Genomic DNA, 25,956 nt, shown 5'->3' with positions numbered 1-25,956 from the left:
TCATAGTTTTGGTGCTATACCTGCGCTTGTACTGTAGTTCTACGTCTAAACAATCTGTTTGCCACAATAAACTTTTTTCCGGAGATCTGGGCGGCCGCCGACGCTTATCTATTTATCGCATACGGAGATCGTCTCCTGCATTTTTGCAACATGTGCTCTTAGACAATTATCACCATAATGTCGCGCTGTCTAAAGTGCACTTACTCCAGAGCCGTCGGATTCCGTCAGATACCGTCAAAGCGACCAGCTCAGACCCTTCGCCTGTCTCTATTATCACCGCCGCGGAAACTTTTCGCGCATGCGAAGCTCTTTGGAAATCGTCAACCGAGCCGGCTTTTAAACACAAGCCAGTTACGCAATCTATCAACCACTACTCAGTCATACCCGGAGTCACCCAGATCTGTTGAAGATATATTGCCCGTCTGTTGCCCGGGATGTGGCGCCTATGCGCAAACCGTCGAGCCGAACGAGCCCGGATACTATGGCAAAACTAGGAAACATGTGCGGAAGCTCGTATCAGAGTCACAGCGAGCGGCAAACGACAAGCCTGGAGGTGCTGAAGAAGAGACTGACTTGAGGAGTGAAGCGGAGAAAGCAGCGAGCACAATACTCAAGCTAGTCGATTCCGAAGTACCTACTCCGAAAGCGAAGCGTACGTTGTGATTTCCCTCGGTTGACCAAGGCGGCACTGATGAACTTCTTTAATACAGATGGAGCGATGCTCGAGGAAGCGACGACAACTGCCAGCCATTTTTCAGAGAAATCCAGAGCGCCCGCGCAGGTGTGCGACAGATGTCACGACCTAATTCACCACAATAAAGCTGTTTCCGTACCTACGCCTACCATTTATTCAATCCAGGAATATTTGAAAGAGTCGCCTCACAGGGATAATCGCATTTACCACGTCATTGACGCAGCGGATTTTCCCATGTCCCTTGTCGACAATATTTACGATGCCTTGTCTATTCAAGAACCACGCTCACGAAATCGAAGAGCCTCGACTGAGAAATACCGATGGGGGAGGAAGTTACCGACCATATCGTTTGTCATAACGCGCTCCGATCTATTAGCCGCGACTAAGACACAAGTTGACTCGAAGATGGAGTACGTGCGATCGGTTCTCCGAGATGCCTTGAAACTGTCCTCGGAACAATTCCGGTTGGGCAATGTACATATGATTAGTGCTCATCGAGGCTGGTGGACTAAACAGGTGAAGGAGGATATCAGAGAGCATGGGGGAGGTATTTGGGTAGTTGGCAAGGCCAATGTCGGAAAAAGCAGCTTTATCGAAGCCTGTTTCCCCAAGGATTCTAGGAACCTGGAGAAGATTGCAGAACTGGTTGAAAGCCGGGCCGCGGAGTCGGATATTAACCAATTCAACGATGTCTCATTGGGTTCCGACAGCCTACTGCCCCCGGCGCCGCGAGAAGACCTCTACCCTGTCCTCCCCGTCGTCTCGTCTGTGCCAGGTACCACTGTCTCGCCGATCCGCATCCCCTTCGGCCACGGTAAAGGTGAAATGATTGACCTGCCTGGACTCGACCGCGGTCAACTACTAAACCACGTTCGTGACGAGCATAAACGCGATCTCACCATGACCAAACGGAAAAAGCCTGAGCGCCTCACGGTTAAACCCGGGCAATCGCTGCTTCTCGGAGGAGGTCTCGTCCGAATAACGGCTGAAAACCCCGACCATGTCCTGATGGCGGCTTGTTTCGTTCCTATCGAAGCCCATGTTACCAAAACAGAGAAGGCCGTGGAGATGCAGGTAGGTCAGCGTCCTTATCCCGGCGAGCAGATTATGAGAGAGGAAGCCACTGCTTCGATTTCCTCTGCCGGGATTTTCGAGTTGAAGTGGGATGTGACTCGCTCGCACCTGCCGACCTCCATCGCCAAGGCGGTAGAAGACCATGGTATACCAGTACCTCGACTTCCGTACAAAGTGATGTCGACAGACATCCTGATTGAAGGTTGCGGATGGGTGGAGCTTACCGTGCAGATTCGAGCCAGTTCAAACTCGGAGGAATTGGAGTCCCCGAGTTCCATGCCTCGAGTTGAGGTCTTCAGTCCCAACGGACAGCACATCGGATCGCGGCCTCCGATCGAATGTTGGAATTTCATCGCCGAGAAGCGCGCTGCCGATAAGCGCAAGAGGCCTTCCCGCGGACGACAGAACGTTGGTCTGAAAAGGCGAGCGCAGCAGTCCCAATAATTAGTATGGTATGTGTCTGTTCAACCCGTGTCTGGCTTTGTGGATGATACGAAGCCAGCTTGGCGGTTTTGTATAGTATAGCATAGCGATTGGTGTTCATGGGCATAGAGGGCATCGTCTAAATTCATTGCTCTCCATTCTGTACGATATCGGCCGATATACTAAAACTCGATGTATATAGACTACCTAAGTTCAAGTTAGGCCCTACATGCTGTTGCAGCAAATCATTGGTTGGAGGCGTACTGGTACGCTTTTGTTGACTTCGTTCCTTTCTTGTCTTATACAGGTTGGTGGTCTAGATTTTATCGCTCTGTAAAGAATGTAATGATTTTGAACTCGCAAGAGAATCGTCAATATTTGTATTTTGATCGTGAAACCGCCTATAGAAGCTCGGCCTATGTCTAATCGAAGGCAAATATAACAGTAGAAGGATAATGCACCCATGTCTACTCAGCGATATTGGTAAAGCCGAAGGTGGGCTGACCAGGAACCGCGTTTTCAGCCGACAGACCTTCTCTCTTCTCACCAGTGCCCAGCACCTCACCGGTCTTGCCACCTTCATCAACAGCAATGACCTCAATCTCCTTGCAGCCAGTCGTCCGCTTCAGGTTACCAAGCATCTCCTTCAGAACAGCAAATTCATCGAAGGGAAGCTTCCGCGAGAAAACGTTCTCAGGAGCTTCCTTCGCCTTGATCAAGCGGGTCTTCAGGGTCTGAACGAAAGGCATAGCCTTCTTCATCTCACCGAGCTTGCCAACCTTGGCGTTCAGCTCCTTGTCGTCAATAGAGAGGCTGACAGCATCGAATGCTTCCCGCACAAGGTCGATATACTTCTCCTGCCAGGCAGGGTACTTCTTCGCGGCGTAGATGGTAAGCTTCTTGGGCTTGCGAGGGTCGAAAAAGATCGTCTTGCCCTTGGAAAGCTTCTTAACGAATCCAGCCTCAGCCGATGTGATGCTCGAAGAGGTGGAACGAACATAGTTCAGGGCAGCCGAAAGCTCAACGGACGGCTCGGGGACCTCTGGGAAGCGAGCATAATGGATTGTCTCAGGCTAAGAGGTACAAAATTAGTCACGACACCGTAAGGTCTTTTGACTCTCAGAGGTACAAACCTTGTTCAGAACCTCGAGCCAGATGTATTCAGCCCAATGAGGCGCAATGGGAGCGATCATCAGAGCCTGGAGCTCAACATAGCGCAGGACCACGTCACGGTGCATTCCGACACCAGCCGAAACTGCGGCCTCACGGTAGACGTCACGAGCGTTAGTCAAGTCAAAGAGAGCGGATTTCAGGGCGAGCTTGAAATCGGTACTGAGATGGGTTTAGCCATTGGAAGTGCAACATATAGGATTATCAGAAACTCACTTTTTGTAGTGCTTGATGGCCTCGCGAACCAGGCTGTTCATCTCATTATCGAACAGCTTGTCCCAGAACGAGTATTCTGGATCTGTGCGCAGGGAGTTGTCCTTGACAGTCTCCTCAATCCACTCCTTGAGCGTGAAGAGTCTGAGAATATTGCTGTTTGCGACATTTTCGTCGAAGTTGGCATCTTCGATTCCATCACCAGCATCGGCGAATGCAATACGAGAGGCGTCAGCACCGAACTTGTCGACAGCATCTTTAAGTGTAAGGAAGTTGCCCGTGCTCTTGCTCATCTTCTCCCCATTCAGGAGTAGGTGCCCGTTTGTACGGACGCCGCGGGGCCAGTATTCCCGTGGGAAGAGCGCGATGTGAATGTAAAGGAAGAAAGTCAAATGGTTTTGAATGAGGTCCTTGCCAGAGATATTCACATCCAGAGGGTACCAGTACTCGAACTCTCTACGCATCTTCAGCAGTGCATCCTTGCTGATACCGCTCTTTGCGATGAGCTCGTCGCTAAGCTCACGTCTCGTGAAGATGTAGTCCCAGACCTCATCAGTCATCCGCTCCGGCTTGAGGTTTAGCGGACCGGGCGTGTTACCATAGCGGTCGCCATGCAGGTAGTGAGCAACGGTATAGTAGGCCATGTAGACGGTACTGTCACTCAAACTCTCAACGAGGAATTTAGGGTCCCATGGGAGCTTGGATCCCAGACCATAGGTTCTCGCACAGGCCCATCGATTCAGCCACGTTAGGTTCTTCTCGAAACCGTGCTTGGTCTCGGGCAGGTACGTGTTGAGGTCGTTGGCGACATATTTCAAGGTTTCCTGCTGCCACTCCGCGTCATTCTCTCCGTAGTTCAAGAACCACTGACCAAGGTAGGCAACGACACAGTCATCTCCACTTCTGCTAACAACCTTGCCCATAGGATCAGCAAAGGGGAAGGCGTCGCCGCTGTCGTAGAGGGACTTGCGGATTTTCTCTTTGGCGGCGCTCACTGGCTCGCCCTTGAATTCACCAACCAACATAGTACCCTTGTAGTAGGCTTCGCCGTACGCCAGCTCCTTGGCCTGTGCAAGTTGGTTGACATCCTTGGGAGAGTTGATCTTGAGCTTCTTGACAAGGGCAGGGGCGGTGAGGTTACCGTATGTCGGGGTCTCAATAAGAGGGAAGATCTCCAGCTCGGCCCATTCCTTCTTGATGCCATAGTATTCTGGCTTCTTTGCAAGATCGATTAAAGTAGCGTAGTCGTCAGGGCTGTCCGAGGGGACTGATGTGACGACGCCGGTACCCTTGGTGGCAGAGACACCCTCCATAGGCAGAATGCGCACACCCTCGGTGTGGAACGACAGTGGGGCGTTAATAAGGGTACCCACAAAGGCGGAACCAGGCGCTTCTAGGACGAGTGGCAGCTGGTCCTGCGTCTTGGGGAAGTGTTCGCTGTCGAAGAAAATTCCCTGGAAGGCCATATTCCAGGCCGCTCTCTTGGTCGCGACGTAGTATTCCTTCTCCTTGACCTTGAAAATTCCGTACTTGATCTTGGGACCAAGGAAGCAGCAAGTCTGTCCGTACATTGTCTCTGGACGCAGAGTGGCAGGCACGAAGTAAACCTTGGCATCATCCTCAATCTTTCCCTTGACCAGATCAGAAATTTCTGGGGCCCACTCCTTCACCTGCAACTTCATCGCGGTGTATTCCTGCGGACCAATTCCCTCCCCCTCCGTGCGGTCATGGTCCATGCAAGGCTGGCCATCCTTCGGCGAATAGATAGTATAGCGGTTGCCGTACAGGATCTTGCCAAGCTCGTGGAGGCGGTTCATCTGCCAGCGCACGAAAGAGTCGTAGTAAGGATTGGCGTCGGTCGTGACCAACTCTCTGCGCCAATCTATTCTAGCACCGAGGCTGTCGAGGTCGCGAATGGCAAGGGGTGGGAAGTGGTGGAGCCAATGGTTAGCATCGGCGAACTTGTGGATCTCCTCGAGAGGCAAGCCGATGGCCAACATAATCTGAAACTGATACTTCATCTTCACGGTCTTCGCAGCGGCCTTACTCTTCTTTCCGGAGAACTTCTCTTGCTCGGCCTTGACTTCCTGCGTAGGGGCTGCAACTGCAGTGGGGTCCTGCTCCTCGCTCTCTTCGCTGTAGCGCTCAAAGTTCTTGCCGAACTTCTGGACTTCGTCGGCAAGCTTGTCTGCGCAGGCCTTGATAGGCATACCCGTGCAGTGGAATCCCAGAGGGAAAAGAGCCCTCTTACCCTCCATGCGGGCAACGCCGGTCATGAATTCGACTTTACTGGCCGTGAAACTGTGACCGGCGTGAAGAGTACCGTTCATGTAGGGATATGCCATGGTTCCGAAGAACTTTGGGTACTTCTCCCGAAGCTCTGCGGCTGACATGGTGCTGGCAGGGACCTCCGACAGAGACGGGGCATCGACCTCGAACACCTTCTTCTCTTTCCATTGTGCCTGGTATTTCTTCTCGATGGCGATAAGAGAGTCTCTCTTCTCGGTCTAGATCGACAAGAAGCAATTAGCTGTAAATGCACACGGAAATGCTCAATGAGGGGGAGGGGTAATAGATTGTACGAACATTTTCGAGTTTAAGAGTATTCTTGGTGCTGTTGCCCGGGTCGAGCGCAGCAGCAGATGCAGCAGCGGCTGCCATGGCTCTCAATATTGAAGTGATGCAAACAGAAAATGGGAGAGCCCTGAGGCGTGGTTGTGGAGGTCAATCACTACCTATATATCCACCGCGGGGTTTGGCTCTATCAAACGAAATTCTTGCCGGCCATTTGTGAGTCAAAACGGCGTATGTAATGGCGGTGACAGTAGTTGTATTTATTGCGCACGTGCCATCTGTCTGCTTTTGGTGGAGTCCGGAGGGCAGACCATCAGCTCAGATTGATGCTGGCTATACAGGTAACAGTGGTGTAGTCATATGAATCAAATAGATGTTCTTCTGCAGTCTACTTGAAAAAATTGTAATGCAATTTACGAATATGGTTGGAAAAGCTGTAGTTTCCGCGTTGAGTCACATGCATAACTTCCCTGTGAACGAGGGTGAGTTCAAAGCAGAGAGGCCTCGAGGATAGCAAGGAGCAAGCATGAATTGATATGTGTCATTGAGATCTACAAGTGGAAAACTTTTCTACTACGTGAGAGTTTCTTGACATTGACTACCATGCTTAACAAGACAGCATCAAGCATGAAGGTAGGCTATCTATAAAAGTCACGTGAGTATATATCAGAGCGTTTTCTTTCCGCCGTGTTTCCAGAAATTGAAGTTAAGCTTTAAGCCAGAACTGCCCTACTGTCCCCGCTGGTACGGAGTAGTCATTGAGAGTTGATTGTTAATTCATCATTGGTCTTGTCAATTTCTCTATTCATCCCACCTGTCACAAGGACCTGGTCCTTGTGCGCTCCGACAACTCTCAAGATGGTGAACCTGTTCAAGCGGATGCGGAAGTTGAAGACTGTACGTTGTCCGGCCACCTCACACTGTCTGCTCATTGAACCATTTTACTGACCTAGAATCTCTAGAGGGTATGATCCGCTACATTTCTCTAAATGCACACATTCCGCTGTCCTTCGTATCGCGAGCTGGTTTCAATTCTAGCCTCAGCTGCGTCCCCTTCAATACAACAAACCCAACCTTGGATCGAATATACCATTCGCTAACTCAATTCAATCGTACAGATCCTCAACGTCCGCGTTGGGACAGGTGCTGCAATCCTCCCAGCTGCCTCAAAAGCAACCGCAGAATTCCCAGCCATCACCCGACTGCACCTCACATACGCCCGCAAGATCTACGGCGGCCACCAAGGCGCACGACATTTCTGGCGCAATTGCCTGCCTCGACTCAAGTTCTATAACCCGGGTGTCCGGATGACCGTCAAGCAAACCGATGAGCAGGAAGGACCCGCCGCGTTAACGATATACTTCGCCGAACAAGCCAGCAAAGCCGCGGCACTGAATGCCTCCCAGGTCCAGGACAAGTACGCCCCTGCGCCATCAGAGACAGAGAAGACGGCCGTCGTTGACCTCAAAAACCTCGACCACAAGGAGATCTGGAATAAGGTTAAGATGATGACGGGGGCGGAGGAGCTGCAGGCGACTGCCGACGAGGAGGCCGAGCTGAAGAAGCTTGAGAAGATGCGTCAGCAGTCGGATAAGGACCGCGCGCGGGTGAGTGCTATCCGGCAGGCGAAGAAGGACCAAGAGCGAATGTTACAGGAGGCGAGAGGCGAGGTGGAGAAATTGAGGCAGTTGTAAGATATCGTTCTTTGGGGTTTTGGTTTGGAGAATGTTTTCTTCGCATTCTGAGGTCTCTGGGTACATAGCTCTGTTTTTGAGATGGGTTTTGACTGTGGAAACGACATCGGCATGATCAATTGTAACATAGCCTTTATTTTTATTTCTGATCCTGTAGTTTTGGGAAAACTCTTTTACAAGATTGTCTTGGGAATACTTGGGGATATTTGGATATGCGGATGAGAGAGATTTCACGACTCTGACTCATAAACTACCTTACTTTGCATATCGACTTCACGCCATATACATCATATCATCTGACCAGATTCCACCACCACAAGTGACAACATAAACAAGAACATAGTACGGGAGGTCCCAGTAGCTTCGAAGAAAGCAGTTTAGTTCCTCCCGTGAAAATCTGCCTTCACTACATAGGGGAAACTGCAGAAGCCAGCGTTTGTGACGGTGTAGGCGGTTGAGAATAATAAAATCTCATTTGTCCCCAATTTGAGTTATCAATATCTCATGGGAGATTGCAATCTCCAGAGTGGTCATGCAAAACGACGAATGTATGGCTCATGCATGATCAGGCGTGTAGCTCGTTTCCCCCAGCATACTCTGTCCCGTCGAGACAGTCGGGGTCGCAGCGTGAGCGTGGCTGGGACCGGCCTGATTCAATGTAGACGACTGGGGTTGAGCTCTTCCTGCGGCGGCGGCGGCTTGGAGTCTCTGGTCCAACGCTTTGAGTGCCAGCGCCCGTCTTCGTTCAACCTCTTCACGTTTTCCTATACCACGCATTCCTCCGCCTCTTTGGTTGCTGAGCAGGCTGGGCAGACCGGCCTCACCTCTGGCGAGGACTTGCTGGTTCCCGGATGCAATGTCTTCCTCCGAGAATGGCGTGCAAATTTTGAGTGCCACGAGGAGCATATAGATCTGATCAGAGACAAATGCAATCGGCGGCTGCATAACGTCTGGAAAGAGGCAAGCGAACGCGAAAGTCTCGCTTGCATCACCCTTGATTCCTTGTCCGTCTGTCGATGTGCCCATGAGGTCTGGCTGCCGCTTGTAGAATCGCAGGTAGGACCAGCTCGCCAACAGGCCTAGCCACGCGAGGAGCGCTGCGACTTGCGTTCCGAAAACCAACCCGCTAATTGTATTGAGCAACAGAAACAGGGCGGGGAAATGTTTCACGCGCATCTTGACCAGGCCTTTGAAGATCGTGACCGTATGCTCGGGAACAAGTTGTTTGAAGGCGACGAGGAAGGACGACTGAATCGAAATGCCACCACATATTTGCGTTAGGCTTAGAGATGGGAGTCAGCAGATAGAGCGCCAGAGGTTATGCGGTCGTGCTGGGAGAAGATTTCTTACCCGCTCACTGAACTCGCCCCTATGGCGGCGCATAGTAGGTATACCAGGGCTACCACCAGGTTGGGAACAACTGCGATAATGACAATAAATTTCGCGAACTCTCTGGAACCCCAAGCGCGCTCCAAGTATTTCCCACCATAGAACAGAGTAGCGGCGTTAAGGAGTACCGTAAAGATATTCTGCTCCACGAATGTGGCCGTAAGTAGGGTCCATGGGTAAAAGAAGAACTGCGATGGGACAAGGGTCAAGTAGGGAACAATAGGTGTCGCTGTAGGTGTTTTCCCCGTCGGGCCAATTTGTCGCCATCGGGCGATGTTGTACAGCAAGGAGAGCGTGACGAGGCTGACGAGACAAGTTCGGGTCGCAGGAGGAATGTTAATTCGGTGAGGCATCTTGACGAGGAGAGCACTCACGGCTGCTCATTTAGACCGCAGACCGCAGGCTGTTGACGAGAGCCTAAGGAATTTAGAGATGTAGGAGTTGTCGTACTGTAGGCAGGACTTTACAAGAAAGGCGGCCGATCAGACAAGTGCACGTCGGACAGGAAGGATCGAGCGCCTTTGGACCTTTTGGATCGCGTCTGATGATTGGATAGAGTCGATTTAGCTTGAGTAAACCTGACTTCTCTGAGAATTGGCGGACAGTTGCTCTTAATAACAATAATTGTGAAATTTAGAATAATGATCTATGACGAGGAGTGGATAGGAAATAGATGCACCTGGTCTGCAAGGTGGTCATAATCGTCGTACCCGCACAATGAGATACAACCGACGAAAGTATTCGACTCATGTCAACTTGCATGTAGGAAAACAGTCTAGCGAATACAGTAGCTTGAATGAACTGCCGTTATCCTTATTGTTCCGTCTTTGTCGAGACTTTCATCGAATCCTCGTAAACCAGTGGACGGAGCAAGATGGATGTTGTCCACGATGACATCTTTTGCGATCATAGAGATATATTAGGAACGAAAACTCATTGTCGTCTACTTCTTGTCGAATGGAACAGCCCATCGATTACCGTTCGCAGCTAGCCGCCTTTCCTTATGATGAGTACTATTGATGTGATGCTTTTCCTTCATGGCTCGGGAAACTGTGAGCATGTCCCGCACATTGCCCGTGTCGGAACTGACTGCACGGCTGGCTGCGCCTTACAATCTATTGAGCAGGCTCATCAAGCGGAGTCCCAGAGGAGGTTTTTCCAGAGCTTAAACAGGAGCACCGAAATGAGGCTGAGCAGCTCTGGAAGGGCACTCCACTGGAAATGGATCATTCTCAGTACCTTGTCTATGACTTGTAGTACTCCGTAGTATATATCTACACAATATCCAGCACAAGCAGCAACATCGAGGAGATATATTACGGGCAGCGAATCTTACATAGATAGCCGTATCTAGATGAAGAAAAGGTTTAGGCTGGAAGCGCTGACCCTAGACCCCAATAGACAAACCAACAGAATCAGAAAAAATAAAAAAAAATAAAGAGACGCCCTAGACGATCATTCGGCCGTCAGAAGTTTACCTACCTTAGTTACCTTAGCTAGATAAAATACCCAAAAGCGTAAAGTCCCAAGGGGGCTGGTGGGTTTTCTGACTGCACGCTATGCGCTAGTCTAATCCTAGCCTAAGCCAGATGGTGGAATTGTGGGCTAAACGCCACAACGAGACACAAGCCCATCATGTCTCCATGCCTTTTGGATTCTTGACTTTCGACTTCGAATTTTGGATATCTTGTCGTTAACTGGACACGGTTAGCCTAACCAGTGACCTTACCACTGGAGTCTGGCTGGAAGGTGAAACTTTAAGCACCAAGGCCCCAGACTTAGAGCCGCCTAGGTAGGCAAAATACCTACCCAATCTTCCTTTTCCTCCTCTTCTTCTTCACAAAGACGTTTACCCTTTTGCAGTTTTGCAGTCTTTGTCTTAGTGGACAGTCAGCAACAATCTGGGATCTGGATCCAACTTCTTTCTCGACTCCCAACCTCTGCAGTTCACTACTAGTGGGCCTGCAATCCTTGAGCCACACATTGCTCTCAATTCGGTTCCGTCTCATGACTTCCATTATTATTCATTATTATTTTCATTAATCATTATTACTTCCTACTGTTCTTCAACGGAAGAAATAATCTTTCCTACACAAGCACAGGACTAGTTTCACTTACCTTCATCTCTGCTCTTTGCCAACACTCGCATTAGCTTGTCTAGGTACAAGTTGAGGAAGAACCTACAGCTAGTACCTATTACTTACTATTGGTTCCTTACATCTTCATTCACGAGCCCCTTCCTCGTCACTTCTATTGGCGTTGTTCCTGAAACTCATTCTTATTTCCCTTCATCTTCTTCCTCATTATTATTTCTCCCTTGTCACAGTCTTGGCTGCATCTGTCCCAATAGAGCCTCCCCTCTTGACCCCAAAAAAGGACTCCGCGTCTCCCACCTAAGTTCGACAGGGTAGGAAAATCGGCGAAGGAACCTTCTTTTTGTTTTACTGGCCCACCCAGTCAATCCCTCGGATCTTGAATCTCGCAAGCCCATTATACCGCGCCATCTTTTCGATCTTCGCCTTCTTCTCCAGTTGAGGACCTTTTTATTCTGAATATCCTCAATCCTGGCATGCGAGCGGATTCTGCATCTAGTTGCTTCGCATGTCACAATGGCACATCCCGACCTCACGTCACATCATGTTAATTACCTGATATGGAGGTATGTGCTGATCACCCTTGCCGGCCTTGGATTCTTATTCTCTACGGCCACACAATCCTACCATGATGGTGGATTTCTCACATTGCCAGGACACTGACCACGCATTAGGTATCTTCAAGAATCAGGTTGGTGTTCACAGCTTTTAGTCTTTGCTCTCTCGCCAATAAATCAGATATCTCGCAAAGGCGAATCCATATCCAAATATCTTGATCTAACTTCGTATCCAGGCCATGGTGAAGCTGCAGTGACGCTGCAGCGCGCATGGAATCATGATCCGCAGAGCTTGCCGTTTGCTCCCTACATTCGAACGCACGCACTGGTATCTCTAGTTCAAAAGGGACTCCAATATTACGAACTGGAGCAGTCCATTGACAAGGCATGTTTCTATTGTTGAAAGCATCACACCCCTTTTTAAATTTCTTTTTTTGGTCTTCCTCAAAAATCTATTGTCGGAGATCTCTAATCTTGCTTACAGGATGGGAATCCGACACCATTCACACCTTCAAAATATTTCTTCGGACCGGTGTCGCTAGAGCTAGAAACACAAAAAGGCCAAGCTGGTCCAGAAGAGGCGGGTACCGGCACTGACCAAGCGGCTGACTCGTCTACAAGCAAAGCTGCGCGAGAGGGCGGCGTGAGTAATGGTCACCCGACGGCCGAGGCTGGTGGTCCCCAACTACCGCCCGCTACTGTCAAAAAAGCTCGGAAAAGCGATCGCGGAGAAGTCAACGGTGATGAAGTCCCTATGGATGTAGACACTAATGGCGTGGGAACAGAAAAAAAACCAACTGTCGCCGCGTCGCCATCGCCTGCCGAAATGAACGTGGATGGCGATGGTGACGTGAACATGGATGTACGACCAGACCTGCAGGAGCAGGAAGAAGCCGCGGCGCCAACCTTCACACTGACAACGGGCCAAAGCGTGGGTGTCCAGATCAGTCCCGCCAAGGCTGCTGACCTCAGCCCGAACACCACCATCCTGAATGTGGCTGGAGGCGATCACGTGACGCGCACCTTGTGGCGGCCCAATGATCCCACCACTGTCCTTGCAGCTGGAGATACGTTCTGCAGTTTGTGGAGGTTACAATCTACCTCTTCCGGTCCGGTGCAGGAGAAGTTGGTCGAGAGCAGAGGGGACGGCAATTGCGTCTCGGCCGTTGCGTGGCACCCCAAGGGCCACAAGTTTGCTGTAGCCACCTATAACGACATGAGAGGCTCCATTACCATGTACGATGTGGCTGGAAACGCTGTTGACCTCCTTCCAGAGGTACCACGCATGATCACTGGTCTTCACTGGGCCGACAATAGCTCCCACTTGATTGTAGTGGCATCCGATAGCAAGATTTCCGAGCTGGCAATCTGGGATGACTCGTTGCGACCAGATGAGTTTCCTTCTCCTCAAGTGGTTGATGGTTCAATCTATGACCTTAGCTGGCTCGGGCACAAACAGGCCTATGCCAGCGGCCACGGCGTAGTTTACCAGTGCGATGTGGACTCCAGCATTCGTATTGCCAGGACTTTCTCGTGGGGTGGATCAGATAGAGTTTGGTCCTTCGTTCGCTGTGCGAACGCCGGCTCCTCCGCTGTGGCAGTGGCTGCATCCTCTGATACTGCTGCATTTTGGGTGCCAACGCATGATATGCATCTCGACGACGCGCACCAAGGAGATATTACGTCCATTGAGATGCGTCCTCATCCCGAGTCATTTGAAAAGACCCAGCTTGGTCATTCTGTCGTTCTTGCCTCCGCATCCACCGACGATACAGTCAAGATCTGGCAAATTGACCTAGAAGCAAAACGGTTTATCTGTCTGCATCGCCTGGTCCTCGGACAGTCAATGCCAGCTCTGGCCGCCTGTTTCTCACCTGACGGTTACGCCGTTGCTGCTGCCAGCCGCGACAGATTGTTTATCTGGAATGCAGAGAGAGGAGGTACCGCCATGGCTACTTGGGCCGTACCCGGCTCCGATAAAGCAAGGTCAGAAGGAGAAGCTGATCATGCTGTCAACGGACAAAACGGGGGCGTAGAGTCGCTACCAGATCGCTCCCTTTCGTGGGATACCGATGGTAAGAAGCTTGCATTCGGTTTCGCAAAACAGGTGTGTCTCTTATCTCCGGTCAATTGCTTAACCACATACTGAAGATGTCAAAACAGTTGGCACTAATCAATCTGCAACGTTGAATTGACCGTCCTTTGTCAACGAGCGAAGAGACTTCGTGGCGCGACGCCCGCAAGGCTTTTTCAACCCGAACATACAACTCAAGATAGCATATCTTGTGTGCAATGGTGACGTTTGCAGGTTGACGAGCTTGCTTGCCACATCCGGCAATCAGTGAGCATAGGTGGTCTCCCACTGGGTACGCCCGCTTTGTTTACGGCCCTTCTGAAAGTCCACGACCACGCAGTTCGCTGCATAACCATGTCTGGCTACCATAATTTCAAGCTTGACCGCTGGCGACAATTTACGATTATCTACTTCACCCTTCGTGAATCATCTACTTTACACTTATACTTTACACTTATACCCTATAGCATGAACTACATGGTGCATGGTGGCTCAGCGTTTTCCTTCGGATCATGTGGCAAGATTAAGGTGATTGGCACACTTGGCGCGGCTTATTCTTTTCCTCCTTCAACACAGGTAAATTTGTCTTCGCAAACCTCCGATCTCAGAGGGTTCCAGAGGTGCTGTGCTCTTGGATGTCTTCGAGCTGCTGTCTTTGTCTACCTTTCATTCTCAACCTGCGTTCTCTTTCTCGTATGCCATATGCTTCTTCGACATCTCTCCATCCACGCGTCCAAGCGCGTATACCCTCGAGAAGTGCCCCGACGGTCTCCTCGTTGCATTTTTCCGTCTTACGTCGTGTCCATTGCCTTCGCCCACTTTTATGCGACCTGGACGCGGTTACGTGATCATGCTGTTCCTGCCAAGCTTCAACCCAGCCGACCAACCCATTAACTGTACCTCGAAGCCCTTCACGCTCCGCCGTCTCTTCCCAGAGTTCCTTCTGCCTGCAAGGAAATCAGAATGGTCAATTCGTGGCGTACGACAAAATTTTCCAGTCAAGGTACTGCTCACAATTCATGCACGTCGTGTTCCAGTACAGATATGCTCCGTGTCATTCTTCGAATTTCCCGGTTACAAAGATCATAAATTTGCAGCGACTCTTTTCTGCGTTTCTTGAACTCTTCACTGAATTCGGTGATTTCACTGAGGACGCTTGTCAGCTCCTCGATAGATGCCTCTCTGGTGCCGGAAGTTCCAACATCGGTATTAACATGACGAATGCTTGGAACATCGGAAGTAACGACTTTCGCGCATTCCGTGCAGACACTTTTGGGACGGCATTGGGCAATTTCTTGGGTCAGTCCTGCGCGTGGATCGAAAATGGATTCAATGCTGTCGAGGCAGCCGCTCAGAATAATGATTTGCTCTCCTGACAAGTGCGCATTTTCCGATAAGAAAGCCAATCTTGCCAGGCGGTTTGAAACCGGCGTTATTCCTTCCGCTGGGAACTTTCCCGCAAGCTTGGGACTAAGGGTGTGATTCACTGTCAAATACGCATCACACTCGTGGGGATCGGGAATCGGGTGTGATGTCTCCATGGCATTATGATTCGCTGTTTGTATGCATGTACTTTTTGTCTAGACGTACATAGGGGAACACGTATTTGCCGTCGGTCCAATCCAATTGCTAGATCTCTCGTACGAAAACGCAAGGGGAATACAAGAACATTTGAAGCCGATCGATGCCCTGAATCAAGCCCGCTGACCTAGACAGAAAGGCGCCTGCGATGCTTGAGATGGTATGCGGTATGACGGCAAAGAGACTCGACTAGTTATTGACAAAAATCGAACTTGGATAAATTCAGTCGTAGTTGAGCTCATCGGAGACGAAAGAAGTTCGCAGTAAGGGGGAGGGAATTAGAGATATGGCGGATCAGCTGAATTGCAGTAAGAAAATAGACGGTCAGTATCTGAATCGTCAGTGGTCCCAGTTAGCTACCATCTATTAGTCTACTCCGTATTGCCATGCAAAAACACATGGCTCCATAATTCTATCTATCAGACCAGTGCGTCAACGCTAGACCACTCTGGGCCACCAAGCACCTTTTTGTCTATCGACCAGTTTTCGAGGCTGCTGAGAAGTTGTATGTAAGCAAGGATAGGCCTATTTAGTCTTTGAAAGGTTTCAGTTCATCTTTTCTTACCTCTCTGACCCTCTGATAATCTGTGTCACCTGTCGAAAAGTGCTGTTGCTGGCATACGTCGTGTTAACCACCACCACTTACTATCGGCGGAACCGTGATTAACTCCGTGCGCATTATTTTCCCCATCGCCGGCACCTTCAAACCCCCCGCAGAGAGCTTTTTCCTTCCGGCACGCAAACCCATCAGAATTATCTCCGAGAGGATGGCGCCCTCAGTGAGTATATACTGTTCAGACTAGCTTTCTTGAACTTGTCTTCTTTTCTGCCAATTTGCGATCCCGCTCGGGGCCAATTGCTAACGACTTTCCGATGACTCAGACTACCATTGTGCCGTCGCTTGAGACAGCCAGAGATGTGATCAACAACTCGAGAACTACAAAATACCCCCCAAATCTGCTCCCGTTGACTGCTAGTATACCAGCCGATCTGTTGACGCCCACGTTGGCTTACCTGAAGATTGCCGAAAAGTGAGTCGCGGATTGTCTGGGCCGTTTGGTGTAACGGAGAGCGCTGACAGGGTGGTTCTATCAATGAGTAGATCGAAATTATCATTTATCTATGAGAGTGCTGCTACTACTGAGACAATTGGAAGATATAGTTTCGTCGGCGCAGGTACGGTGTTATTTCCCTTGAGACCTTCCAAGTGCCTGGGCCGTTTCGCTGACTGGTCTTCGTGCCGTTCCTTCACAGAACCGTACAAAGTTCTCAAGACCGGGCCAGGTCATGGCCCCGAGTGCGATCCTCTTCCCATCCTTGAAAAAGAGCTTTCGCAGTTTCGTGTTGCGACAGTCCCCGGGTTGATACTCCCACCGCTCACCGGAGGAGCCATCGGATATGTGGGGTATGACTGTGTTCGATACTTTGAGCCCAAGACGGCTCGGCCACTCAAGGACGTGCTGGGGATTCCCGAGTCGCTTTTTATGATGTTCAAGACCATTGTCGCCTTCGACCATTTCTTTCAGGTCATCAAGGTCGTAACATACATTCCTATTCCGAGCACCGATTCGGACCTTGAAGCGGAATACGGTAAAGGCCAAGAGACACTCCAGCAGACCATCGACTTGTTGCTGAGGCCAGAATGTCCACTCCCACCTCAGGGCCCGATCGTTCCGAACCAAGAATACACATCCAACATAGGTAGGGAAGGATATGAGCGGCATGTGACCAGACTGAAGGAACATATCTCCAAGGGAGACATCTTCCAGACCGTGCCGTCGCAGCGCCTGTCACGACCCACTTCCTTGCATCCCTTCAACCTCTTCCGTCATTTGCGCACCGTCAATCCATCCCCTTATCTTTTCTATATCGACTGCGAAGAATTCCAGCTTGTCGGAGCGAGTCCGGAGCTCCTCGCAAAGGAGGAGAAAGGCAGGATCATCACCCACCCCATTGCGGGAACGGTAAAACGCGGCAAGTCTCCCGAGGAGGACGATGCTCTGGCCGCCGAGTTGAGGGGCAGTCTGAAGGACCGCGCCGAGCACGTCATGCTGGTTGATTTGGCGCGCAACGATGTCAACCGGGTCTGTGATCCTACGACAACTCAGGTCGACCGGCTGATGGTGGTGGAGAAATTCTCGCATGTTCAGCATCTTGTGTCGCAAGTGTCGGGGATTCTACGGCCGGACAAGACGCGCTTCGATGCGTTCCGATCCATCTTCCCTGCGGGGACTGTGTCTGGTGCCCCCAAGGTTCGAGCGATGCAGTTGATCGCTGAGCTTGAAGGCGAGAAGCGGGGGGTCTACGCGGGCGCGGTGGGCTACTTCGGATTCGATAGCTCGAGTGCTGACGGGGCGAACCTGGTGCCTGGTGCAATGGACACGTGCATCGCACTTCGGACGATGCTTCTCAAGGATGGAGTTGCCTATTTGCAAGCCGGCGGTGGCATTGTCTTTGACTCGGACCCGTATGATGAGTACGTCGAGACGCTGAACAAGCTGGGTGCCAACATCCAGTGCATCAAGGGTGCCGAGGACAAATATTTGAGCATGGAGCAGCCGTAGGAAGAGAGGTCTTATAGGGTTATTCAAAAGTGAGATGATTAGACGGATATGATAAATTGATAGATACAATAGGTCACGATCCTCATCACACTTTCAAGCATGTTAGTGCATATTCTGGTATCTCTTCGCTTCCGGCTCAAGATTGCCCTAGAGATGTAAACAGATCTACGTTTCAGGAAGTGTTCCAGAATCCAGGGACTTAACCGGCTCGGCCTACGATGACGTACATGGCGATCCTTGGGTATCTTCACTTTCATTTCACAATCATGGACGATGTGAAGCACCGCCACAAAGTAGATATAGTAAACAAAACTGTTCGTCGAGGATCCTTTGGACCAAGGTAGAGACACTGCGTCAGCTATGGTTCGTGGTGCTTCATTGATGATGCCAAGTCCAAGGCGTACGCGGCCGTTTTGCCACGAGAAGTATAGCAGTCTCGGAGATGGGGTCTGCGGTGTGGCTGGGTAACAGCCCTGTGAGGAATTAGGTATCCATGCTGGAATAATGAATTGTGACCTAAATACAACAGTTGGACTGAGCACAGGATAGAAAGTTGTTATGGAGTGGGTGTGACAGATGATATTGACCAGCCACTACTACTGCTTGTATATGACCATACGGGATTCACCAATAATAGTTATGAACGCAGAGAGACGAGAGAATCGAGTAGATATAGAGAAAGTTATCAAGGTCAATCTCACTGCCTTTACCTCTTCTATGTGACTAGCAATGATATTAATCAGTCTGCCACCCGCCTCCCAATTCGTCATCAGAATCTTGCCGGAACCAAACCCAAAAAAGGCCCAAACTTGCTGACCCGTCCTGCTCCCCTCTCTCTCTCCTCTTCCTCCACGTTCATCTTTCTGCTTCGTCCGGAGGCGCTGGAGGTCAAATAATAATAATATATCCACCCGACGAACTTCATCTACCACCCGATCGCTTCCTGCTTCTTGACCCTCTACCTTCGTCTCCAGCGCCGACACTCCGCCTCGCCATAATAAATTGCGGCGCATTCATTGACTGGAATCCCGCACGCGGCTTACATACACCACCGCCTTTCCTGCTTGGGCCGTGCGATAACGACTAAGGAGAAGCCTACGACGACCACGCCATCTGCCTCTACGAGCTATCCAAGAACAACTACTTGGTCTCGCTCCAAAACACTCCAATATCGTCTTAATTTTCACCATACGACATCAAATCGTTCCCATTCCCCGACCAACAGAAAGGCGAACAATTCGCGATCCCGGCGCCTCGTTTCCCCGCAAGAATCGAGACCGCGCTCGTGTTGAATATCTAGAACCAAACTCACCCTCATACATAGTCACCATTCAAGATGTCGAAAGTTGTCCGCAGCGTGAAGAACGTAACAAAGGGTTACTCTTCAGTACAAGTCAAAGTTCGAAATGGTACGTCCTTGATATACTCCTTTTCCTTGCTTTTCCTCTCTTCGCCTCTTCTCCTCCATCGGGTCTGGAGTGGTCGTAATGAGGCTGCATTCCTCCTTTCGTCATGACATGTCTGTGCGTTTTCATATATGCTACTCGTACTGACCTGATTCAGCGACGAGCAATGACCCTTGGGGCCCGACGGGCACCGAAATGGCCGAGATTGCTGCGATGACCTTCAGCAGGTATGATTCCGTTTTCTTTCGGCATATCCCGGATTCAGGCTGACAGATGCGACTAGTCCCACAGATTTCTACGAGATTATGGACATGCTCGATAAGCGACTGAACGACAAGGGCAAAAATTGGCGCCATGTTCTCAAGTCGTTGAAGGTATTAGATTATTGCCTTCATGAAGGATCCGAGCTAGTTGTTACGTGGGCCCGAAAGAATGTCTACATCATCAAGACGCTGCGCGAGTTCCAATACGTCGATGAGGACGGGAGGGATGTAGGCCAGAATGGTAGGTGGTACTGCGATGAGTGTTTGCGCGACCAGGTAACCCATTTGCTAACGATTGGTACCTCCTGACCCATACAGTTCGTGTTGCGGCCAAGGAACTTACCACTCTCATCCTCGATGAGGACCGATTGCGCAGTGAACGATCCGACCGCAAGCTCTGGAAATCTCGGGTGAATGGACTGGACGAATACCAGAGCCATGGGCCCGAGCCTTCGCGCCGATCTGACCGACGGGAGCGTCGCCGACCGGCCGATGAGGAAGACGTAGAGTATCGCCTGGCTATCGAGGCGAGCAAGGCAGAAGCCGAGGAAGAGCGGAGACGACGGGAAAAGCAATCCATGATGGGAGAAGAAGATGAGGATCTGGCCAAGGCGATCAAGTTGAGCAAGGAAGAAGAGGAACTGCGGAAGCGGGAGCTGGAAGAGAGCAACGCCCAATCGCTTTTTGACGATACTCCCGTGGCCCAAGCCCAGCCCACCGGGTATAACCAAGGGTACCAGCAACAAAGCGCCGTCGACTGGTTTGGCAACCCCATTAATGCCCAACAGCCTCTGTCTACCGGTTACTTGAACAACCAATACGCACAACCAACCGGGTTTCAGAACCAGGTCACTGGGATGCCCAATGGGTACACCAATGGATTCCAAAATCAGCCAGCTGCATTCGATCAGAATCCATACGGCCAGCTTCAGAACAACTTCTTGCAGCCCCAGGCGACACTTCAGCCTCAGCAAACAGCTTTTACCACGAACAACCCGTACGGCACCGACGTATTCTCCCAGCAGCAGCAGCAGCAGTACCAGCCGCAGTACCAGCAGCAACAGCAAGCACAGGAGAATATTTCGCCGGCAGGTAGCAACAACCCATGGGCCCAGAGCGGTGGCCAGACAGCGAATGCCTTGCAACCCATGCCTACCGGGTCCAACAATCCGTTTGCTGCCCGCACTCAATTCCAGACTCGGCCCCAAACGTCGACGGGTCCTCCATCGCTTAACACGCTCGCGGAAGAAAGAGCAACCAATCAGTTTACTTCCTCTACTAACCCTATCGCCAATTTCCAGGTCCCAGCACCCCCCAAGAGCACACCGCCACAAACGAACAATCCTCACCACGCCCGCCTCAACGCTCTTCTAGCCACCGGCGAGGGGCAGGACACGTTCGGCAACGTTGGCGATCTACGTATCCCGGCCCAGCATACTGCTCCAGGCACTTTCGTCAACTCTGCCGGTCAGGGTTTGGATCGTCTGCGAGCCACTCACACCGGCAACAACCCCTTCTATAACCAGCAGCAATTTGTCCCACAGTCGACAGGCTTTGCTCAATCTTCGAACAACCCTTGGGCGACTCAGCGGCCTTACCAGCAGCAGTCTCAGACCGGTGGCAGCCTGATTGACTTGTAAAGAGCGCACAGTTGACAGCTGTTTATTTCTTTCCATCAACTCTGGGTGTGAGGAAATGTTCATTGATTGGGATACCACGGTTGTTTTTCTCCCTTCATCTTTAGCATCCTTCGCTGCGTACTGATCTTCTTTTCTTCGGCCGGGTTGTTGAATGTTCGTACTTGATGGCATGTGAATATACAAGAGAATGCGTACTTCTCACTCCCTCTTGGCCCCATTTTGCTCGTCGCTCACCGACGAGATACACGACTTATTGTCTTGTCAACTCCGTGATTACTCGACCTGGCCCACCCTGTTCTCTATTGTCCGTCTCTGGCCTACCATTTCCCTTTTGTGATGTACTTGTCTTTATCGCCATACCTACTACCGCTTACATACCTACTACTTCCTATTATCAATGAGATGATATCTCCACTGAGATGACTTGCCTAAGATTGCTTTGAACCTAGGTTGGGTGGAAGATCGTTTTATATCTACCTTTAGTAAGTATAAGTAAGTAGTACCTTGTGCCGTCAAGGTCTCAGAGAATCGCTAGATATCGATGATTGAACATAGAAAGCTGCAAAGTTCAATGTAACGACGAGCACTGAGACTCCGATCCTACCTTATCCATGCTCCTAACATCGAGATCACCAAGTTGAACCATGGACGCCAAGGATACTATAAAGTCATCTCAAAAAAAGCGCCCGCTCATCCGGTGCCACCAATACCATGTATGTACCTATACACCTGAAACCCCTTCAACCGAACTCGACGAACACCCAACCAACCGACCATAACATGAATGCAAACCACCCGAGTAAGACCGCGCCGAAACAAGCTGTGCGAAAACACCAAAGACCGAGGAACATGTACGATGGACTCGAGGCTTCAAATATGCCTACGACGACTTGCAACAGAGAACGTAGATGAAGTGTGAAGTGCAAGAAAGGAGAAAATCAGCCGCCGCGTTCGCCGAATTTCCTGGCCCACTCCTCATATTCGCGTAATCCGTCGCGGCTGACGCTGGGTCTGATGGATTTGAGACTGGCTTCGAAGTCTTGGAAGCGGATGGGACGGATTTGGTCCATGGGGGTGTGGAGGAGGGCCTCGCCGAGGTTGCGGAGGGGACCCATGGCGGCGTCTTTGGCAAGGGCGGTGATGTCGGAGCCGGAGAAGCCTGTGATTTTTTGTTGATCTTGTGAGCATGGTAGACAAGGAAATGGGGGCGGTGGAATGATGATGGAGTTACCCTCTGTGACATGGACGAGGACTTCAATGTCCTCGTCGTCCAGTTCGTGCACCTGATGGCTCAGGAGCTTGCGGAGCTGTTGGTCGCGGACATGGTGCTCGGGGAGGGGGATGTACTGTCTGCGGACGAACCGTCGGCGAGCTGCTTCGTCTATATCCCAAGGCAGGTTGGTCGCTGCCAGGACGAGCACCCGACTAGGGTCTCCCCTGCTTCTCTTTGTTGATGGCTCACGACCGGCTGCTGCTCGTTGTAGGTCCGACCACTGGATGAGGAACTCCGTCTTTGATCGCCGCGAGGCTTCGTGTTCTGTTCCGGAGGAGCGCGACGAAAGGAGCGAGTCGATCTCGTCGACGAAGATGATGGATGGAGCCAACGCTTTGGCGAGTCCAAATAGCGCCCGAACGAGCTTCTCGCTCTCGCCGTGCCACTTGGATGTTAATGTGGACGCGGAGACAGAGAAGAAGGTCGACTTCGATTCCGTGGCTACCGCTCGAGCGAGCATCGTCTTACCTGTTCCCGGTGGGCCGAACAAGAGCATCCCTCGAGCGGGTTCGCGAAGCCCAGAGAAGAGATCCGGGCGAAGGAACGGGTAGACAACGGCTTCTTTGAGCGCTTTCTTGGCGCCATCCAGTCCAGCAATGTCATCCCAGTGGACTTCGTCCCCTCGAACGACGATATCATTGAGGATCTGCCGGGCCGCATTAGGGTCAATGCCCTTGGGCAGTTTGTTCATGATGTCCGTAATAGATCTGTCCTCGTCTTCGTCTTCTTCCTCTAGTTCCTCGTCAGCGTCTATCGACTTCGGGCCCATCGATTCTTGATCGCTTGAGGGCGGTGTAACTGTATGCGCTGGCTGTGGTTTGCGTCGAGTAGAACTGTTTGCTACCTCTAATTGACTCATAGCAGGGCTCAAACCCTCAGCTTGAGCTCGGGAGACAGGCTTTCCTGCCGATGTGGAGTTGATCCGAGACCTTGATGTGGCTTTGCTTTGTGGTTCGTCCGACATGCTCGTTGTGGCCTCGGGTCTCGTTTTTCTGACAGGCGATGAGGTCGGGCCAATATCGCTCGATTGTGGACCCTGAGGTGAAGCTCTGAGCGCAGCGGGTTTGGGTCTCATGGAGGGCCTAGGACTACTCCGAGGATTGTCAACAGGCTCCGACGATGGCTGGGCGAGCGTCTTGCTCCGACTGCCAGACGGCTGCCGGACCTCCCCAGCCGGGGAGTGATGAGTTGGTTTTAGCGTCGGCACCGGTGTTGTGTTACTGTTTGTCCGTCGCGCAGAGCGGACAGGTCGAGGCTCCCGGCCATCTGAGTCGTCTGCCACACTTTTCTTCGATACAAGCTCATCCCCGGAGTGGGATCTCAACTGACCGGAATCTTTCCGGAACCCTGAGTCACTGGAGATGCTTTGCCGCGAGGATGTTATTGCGGCGTCACTTGCTAGATTGCCAGATGTGGAGGGGAGCCGATAGATGCTCCCCCAGGCTAAACCCGCAGCCTGAGACGCAGCCGGCCGCAATTCCTTCCGCCGGAGAATATCCTTGTTCTTGCCGTGCTTCTTGTGGCCGTCCGACTTGCGCAGAGTGGTAGGCATCGTCTTCCGTTTCTCGGGGCTCGAGTTGCGAGACTGGTTTTTGCCGGAGGAATGCGATGGAATACGTAATGCCGGTAAGCTAGTCGCAGACGCAACGCTGCTGTCCTGGATGACTGACTCTGAGCTCGCCTGCGTCACCGGCGCTGGACGTCCTGGGATCGGCGGCGGTCGAGATAAGTCCGTATAATCCACCGGAGGTACCGTCCCGTCTCCGATCCAACCGGCTGTGTTCGAAGTAGGTGCCTTGGAGGCCGATTTGCCTTTGAAGAATCGGTGGCTGACACCGCTCGTGGTGGGACTGTCCTTCTCCTGTGCTTCCTTCCTGCTTTCACGCAGAGCTTCCAAGAGATTGACTCGCTCTCGGCACTGGAGTTCTAGCTGGCGGATCGAATCTTGGAGCGCTTTTTCCGTTTCGTTCTTGGGTGTATAAGTCGACGACAGTCGGTAGGCGTTGTGATAAGAGATTGTGTCTAGAGCAGAGCGCCATGCTCTCAAAGCTTCATCTTCATTGTTCTAGAGATATCAGAGCGAATTAGTACTCAGACAAAAGGAAAATATCAATTGACATAGAGCGAATAAATCCGAGATGGGAAGGGAGGGGACGACAAACCTGCCCCTCAAAGTATACAGCCGTAGAACACGAGAGATAGCACTCATCGTACGTCTTCTGCAGCGAAGACGCAGCAGGCTTGGAGCGCATCATTCACGCCGGCGGAAATGCAGGACCCGCCCGCACCAGCCATGCGATCTACCACAATTGGGGTGCGGAGGCGAAATTGTAGGGTTGTCGGGAACCGAGGGGAGCGATGTCGGAACGTCCAGAGGTGGTACGGGTGGCGTAGTAGAGTAGGGACTGAATAGTTGAAGAATTGGATTGACAGATGGCAGGGAAAGATGGAATCGATGGCCAGTGAGTCTGAGGAGGAACAGACGAACAGGAAGGTTGCTGGAAGTTGATGGGATTGCTGATTTGATTTTTCGTCTCGTTTCCATCAGAACGCTCCTCGCGTGACGTCGTTGGTCCGCCGGATCGAGAAGACACTACCCCACGGTGATACTACGACTGTCATCGTAATAACGTCTTAGTTACTGGACAGATATCTGCTAGCTTCTCGATCTTCTTCTATCAATTTTATAGTAAGTAGTCTTTGAGGCTAGGCCAATCGTTCCGTCTATTGAGTACATATTCAGCCAGGTGCTGGGATCAATGAGTGTCCCAAATCATAACCGCAAGGAAAGCTTCCCTGCATGCCCAACGCCAGCACAATATATAGGATACATCGGTCAAGCCGTGAAGCAGTCTAAATTAGGAGCTCACATTTCCGCCTTGGAAATTTCATCGGAGGAGCCGCCTCAAGTATGTTCCCAATGAAGAAAGAAGCCCTTCTATATCAAACCCACAACACCCGTCCAAAGAGAACTTATGCACACATTATCTGAACGGATAAACATAAATCGGAGAAATGTATCCTCCACGAAGTGGTCCAAACATCATGGGTACCTGAGATMCAGAACCGCCGCGGCAGCGGGTGCGCAAAGCGAAGCGGTAGATGAGGTGGGTAACCAGGGTCGGAGGAAGACGAAAAGACAAGTCAGGGGAAGGAGGAATATGGAGGAAATATAGAAACACATCGCAAAGAAGTCTGTGGCAGGCTAGGACAGAGTATTCCCAACCTGTGGGTTTGCTCTCTCCCTGTTCTTCCGGTATCCCTTCTCTTACGC

General features: G+C 51.2%; 9 protein-coding genes across 9 annotated transcripts; 5 read left to right on the top strand and 4 right to left on the bottom strand.

Annotated features, from left to right (window-relative positions):
* Positions 1-177: 177 nt before the first annotated feature.
* Positions 178-2,212, top strand: Aspvir_009971 (uncharacterized protein; the record flags this gene model as incomplete). The annotated part of the gene is made up of 2 exons (XM_043273108.1): positions 178-652; positions 711-2,212. The coding sequence occupies 2 exons, from the start codon at positions 178-180 to the stop codon at positions 2,210-2,212; spliced, it is 1,977 nt and encodes a 658-aa protein (XP_043129043.1).
* Positions 2,213-2,658: 446 nt separating this feature from the next.
* Positions 2,659-6,235, bottom strand: Aspvir_009970 (leucine--tRNA ligase CDC60; the record flags this gene model as incomplete). The annotated part of the gene is made up of 4 exons (XM_043273107.1): positions 2,659-3,264; positions 3,325-3,523; positions 3,578-6,081; positions 6,161-6,235. The coding sequence occupies 4 exons, from the start codon at positions 6,233-6,235 to the stop codon at positions 2,659-2,661; spliced, it is 3,384 nt and encodes a 1,127-aa protein (XP_043129042.1).
* A 771-nt stretch (positions 6,236-7,006) lies between these two features.
* Positions 7,007-7,842, top strand: Aspvir_009969 (mitochondrial 54S ribosomal protein mL61; the record flags this gene model as incomplete). Its single annotated transcript, XM_043273106.1, has 2 exons — positions 7,007-7,045; positions 7,267-7,842. 2 exons carry the CDS (start codon positions 7,007-7,009, stop codon positions 7,840-7,842), a joined length of 615 nt encoding a protein of 204 aa, XP_043129041.1.
* A 555-nt stretch (positions 7,843-8,397) lies between these two features.
* Positions 8,398-9,584, bottom strand: Aspvir_009968 (rhomboid family protein; the record flags this gene model as incomplete). Its single annotated transcript, XM_043273105.1, has 2 exons — positions 8,398-9,124; positions 9,193-9,584. 2 exons carry the CDS (start codon positions 9,582-9,584, stop codon positions 8,398-8,400), a joined length of 1,119 nt encoding a protein of 372 aa, XP_043129040.1.
* A 2,256-nt stretch (positions 9,585-11,840) lies between these two features.
* Aspvir_009967 (SIF2 family protein) lies at positions 11,841-14,030 on the top strand (the record flags this gene model as incomplete). Its single annotated transcript, XM_043273104.1, has 4 exons — positions 11,841-11,890; positions 11,999-12,015; positions 12,118-12,218; positions 12,366-14,030. The coding sequence occupies 4 exons, from the start codon at positions 11,841-11,843 to the stop codon at positions 14,028-14,030; spliced, it is 1,833 nt and encodes a 610-aa protein (XP_043129039.1).
* A 529-nt stretch (positions 14,031-14,559) lies between these two features.
* Positions 14,560-15,496, bottom strand: Aspvir_009966 (uncharacterized protein; the record flags this gene model as incomplete). Its single annotated transcript, XM_043273103.1, has 2 exons — positions 14,560-14,902; positions 14,970-15,496. 2 exons carry the CDS (start codon positions 15,494-15,496, stop codon positions 14,560-14,562), a joined length of 870 nt encoding a protein of 289 aa, XP_043129038.1.
* Positions 15,497-16,409: 913 nt separating this feature from the next.
* trpE (anthranilate synthase TRP2) lies at positions 16,410-18,100 on the top strand (the record flags this gene model as incomplete). The annotated part of the gene is made up of 3 exons (XM_043273102.1): positions 16,410-16,567; positions 16,639-16,712; positions 16,791-18,100. The coding sequence occupies 3 exons, from the start codon at positions 16,410-16,412 to the stop codon at positions 18,098-18,100; spliced, it is 1,542 nt and encodes a 513-aa protein (XP_043129037.1).
* A 1,336-nt stretch (positions 18,101-19,436) lies between these two features.
* Aspvir_009964 (epsin) lies at positions 19,437-21,409 on the top strand (the record flags this gene model as incomplete). The annotated part of the gene is made up of 4 exons (XM_043273101.1): positions 19,437-19,509; positions 19,664-19,733; positions 19,790-20,010; positions 20,088-21,409. The coding sequence occupies 4 exons, from the start codon at positions 19,437-19,439 to the stop codon at positions 21,407-21,409; spliced, it is 1,686 nt and encodes a 561-aa protein (XP_043129036.1).
* A 938-nt stretch (positions 21,410-22,347) lies between these two features.
* On the bottom strand, positions 22,348-24,934 carry Aspvir_009963 (putative AAA family ATPase; the record flags this gene model as incomplete). Its single annotated transcript, XM_043273100.1, has 3 exons — positions 22,348-22,568; positions 22,641-24,747; positions 24,845-24,934. 3 exons carry the CDS (start codon positions 24,932-24,934, stop codon positions 22,348-22,350), a joined length of 2,418 nt encoding a protein of 805 aa, XP_043129035.1.
* Positions 24,935-25,956: the final 1,022 nt, after the last annotated feature.

This window comes from Aspergillus viridinutans (genome assembly GCF_018404265.1).
Source record: "Aspergillus viridinutans IFM 47045 DNA, scaffold_9, whole genome shotgun sequence".
NCBI lineage: Eukaryota > Fungi > Ascomycota > Eurotiomycetes > Eurotiales > Aspergillaceae > Aspergillus > Aspergillus viridinutans.
This window is presented reverse-complemented; position numbering and strand designations above follow the sequence as displayed.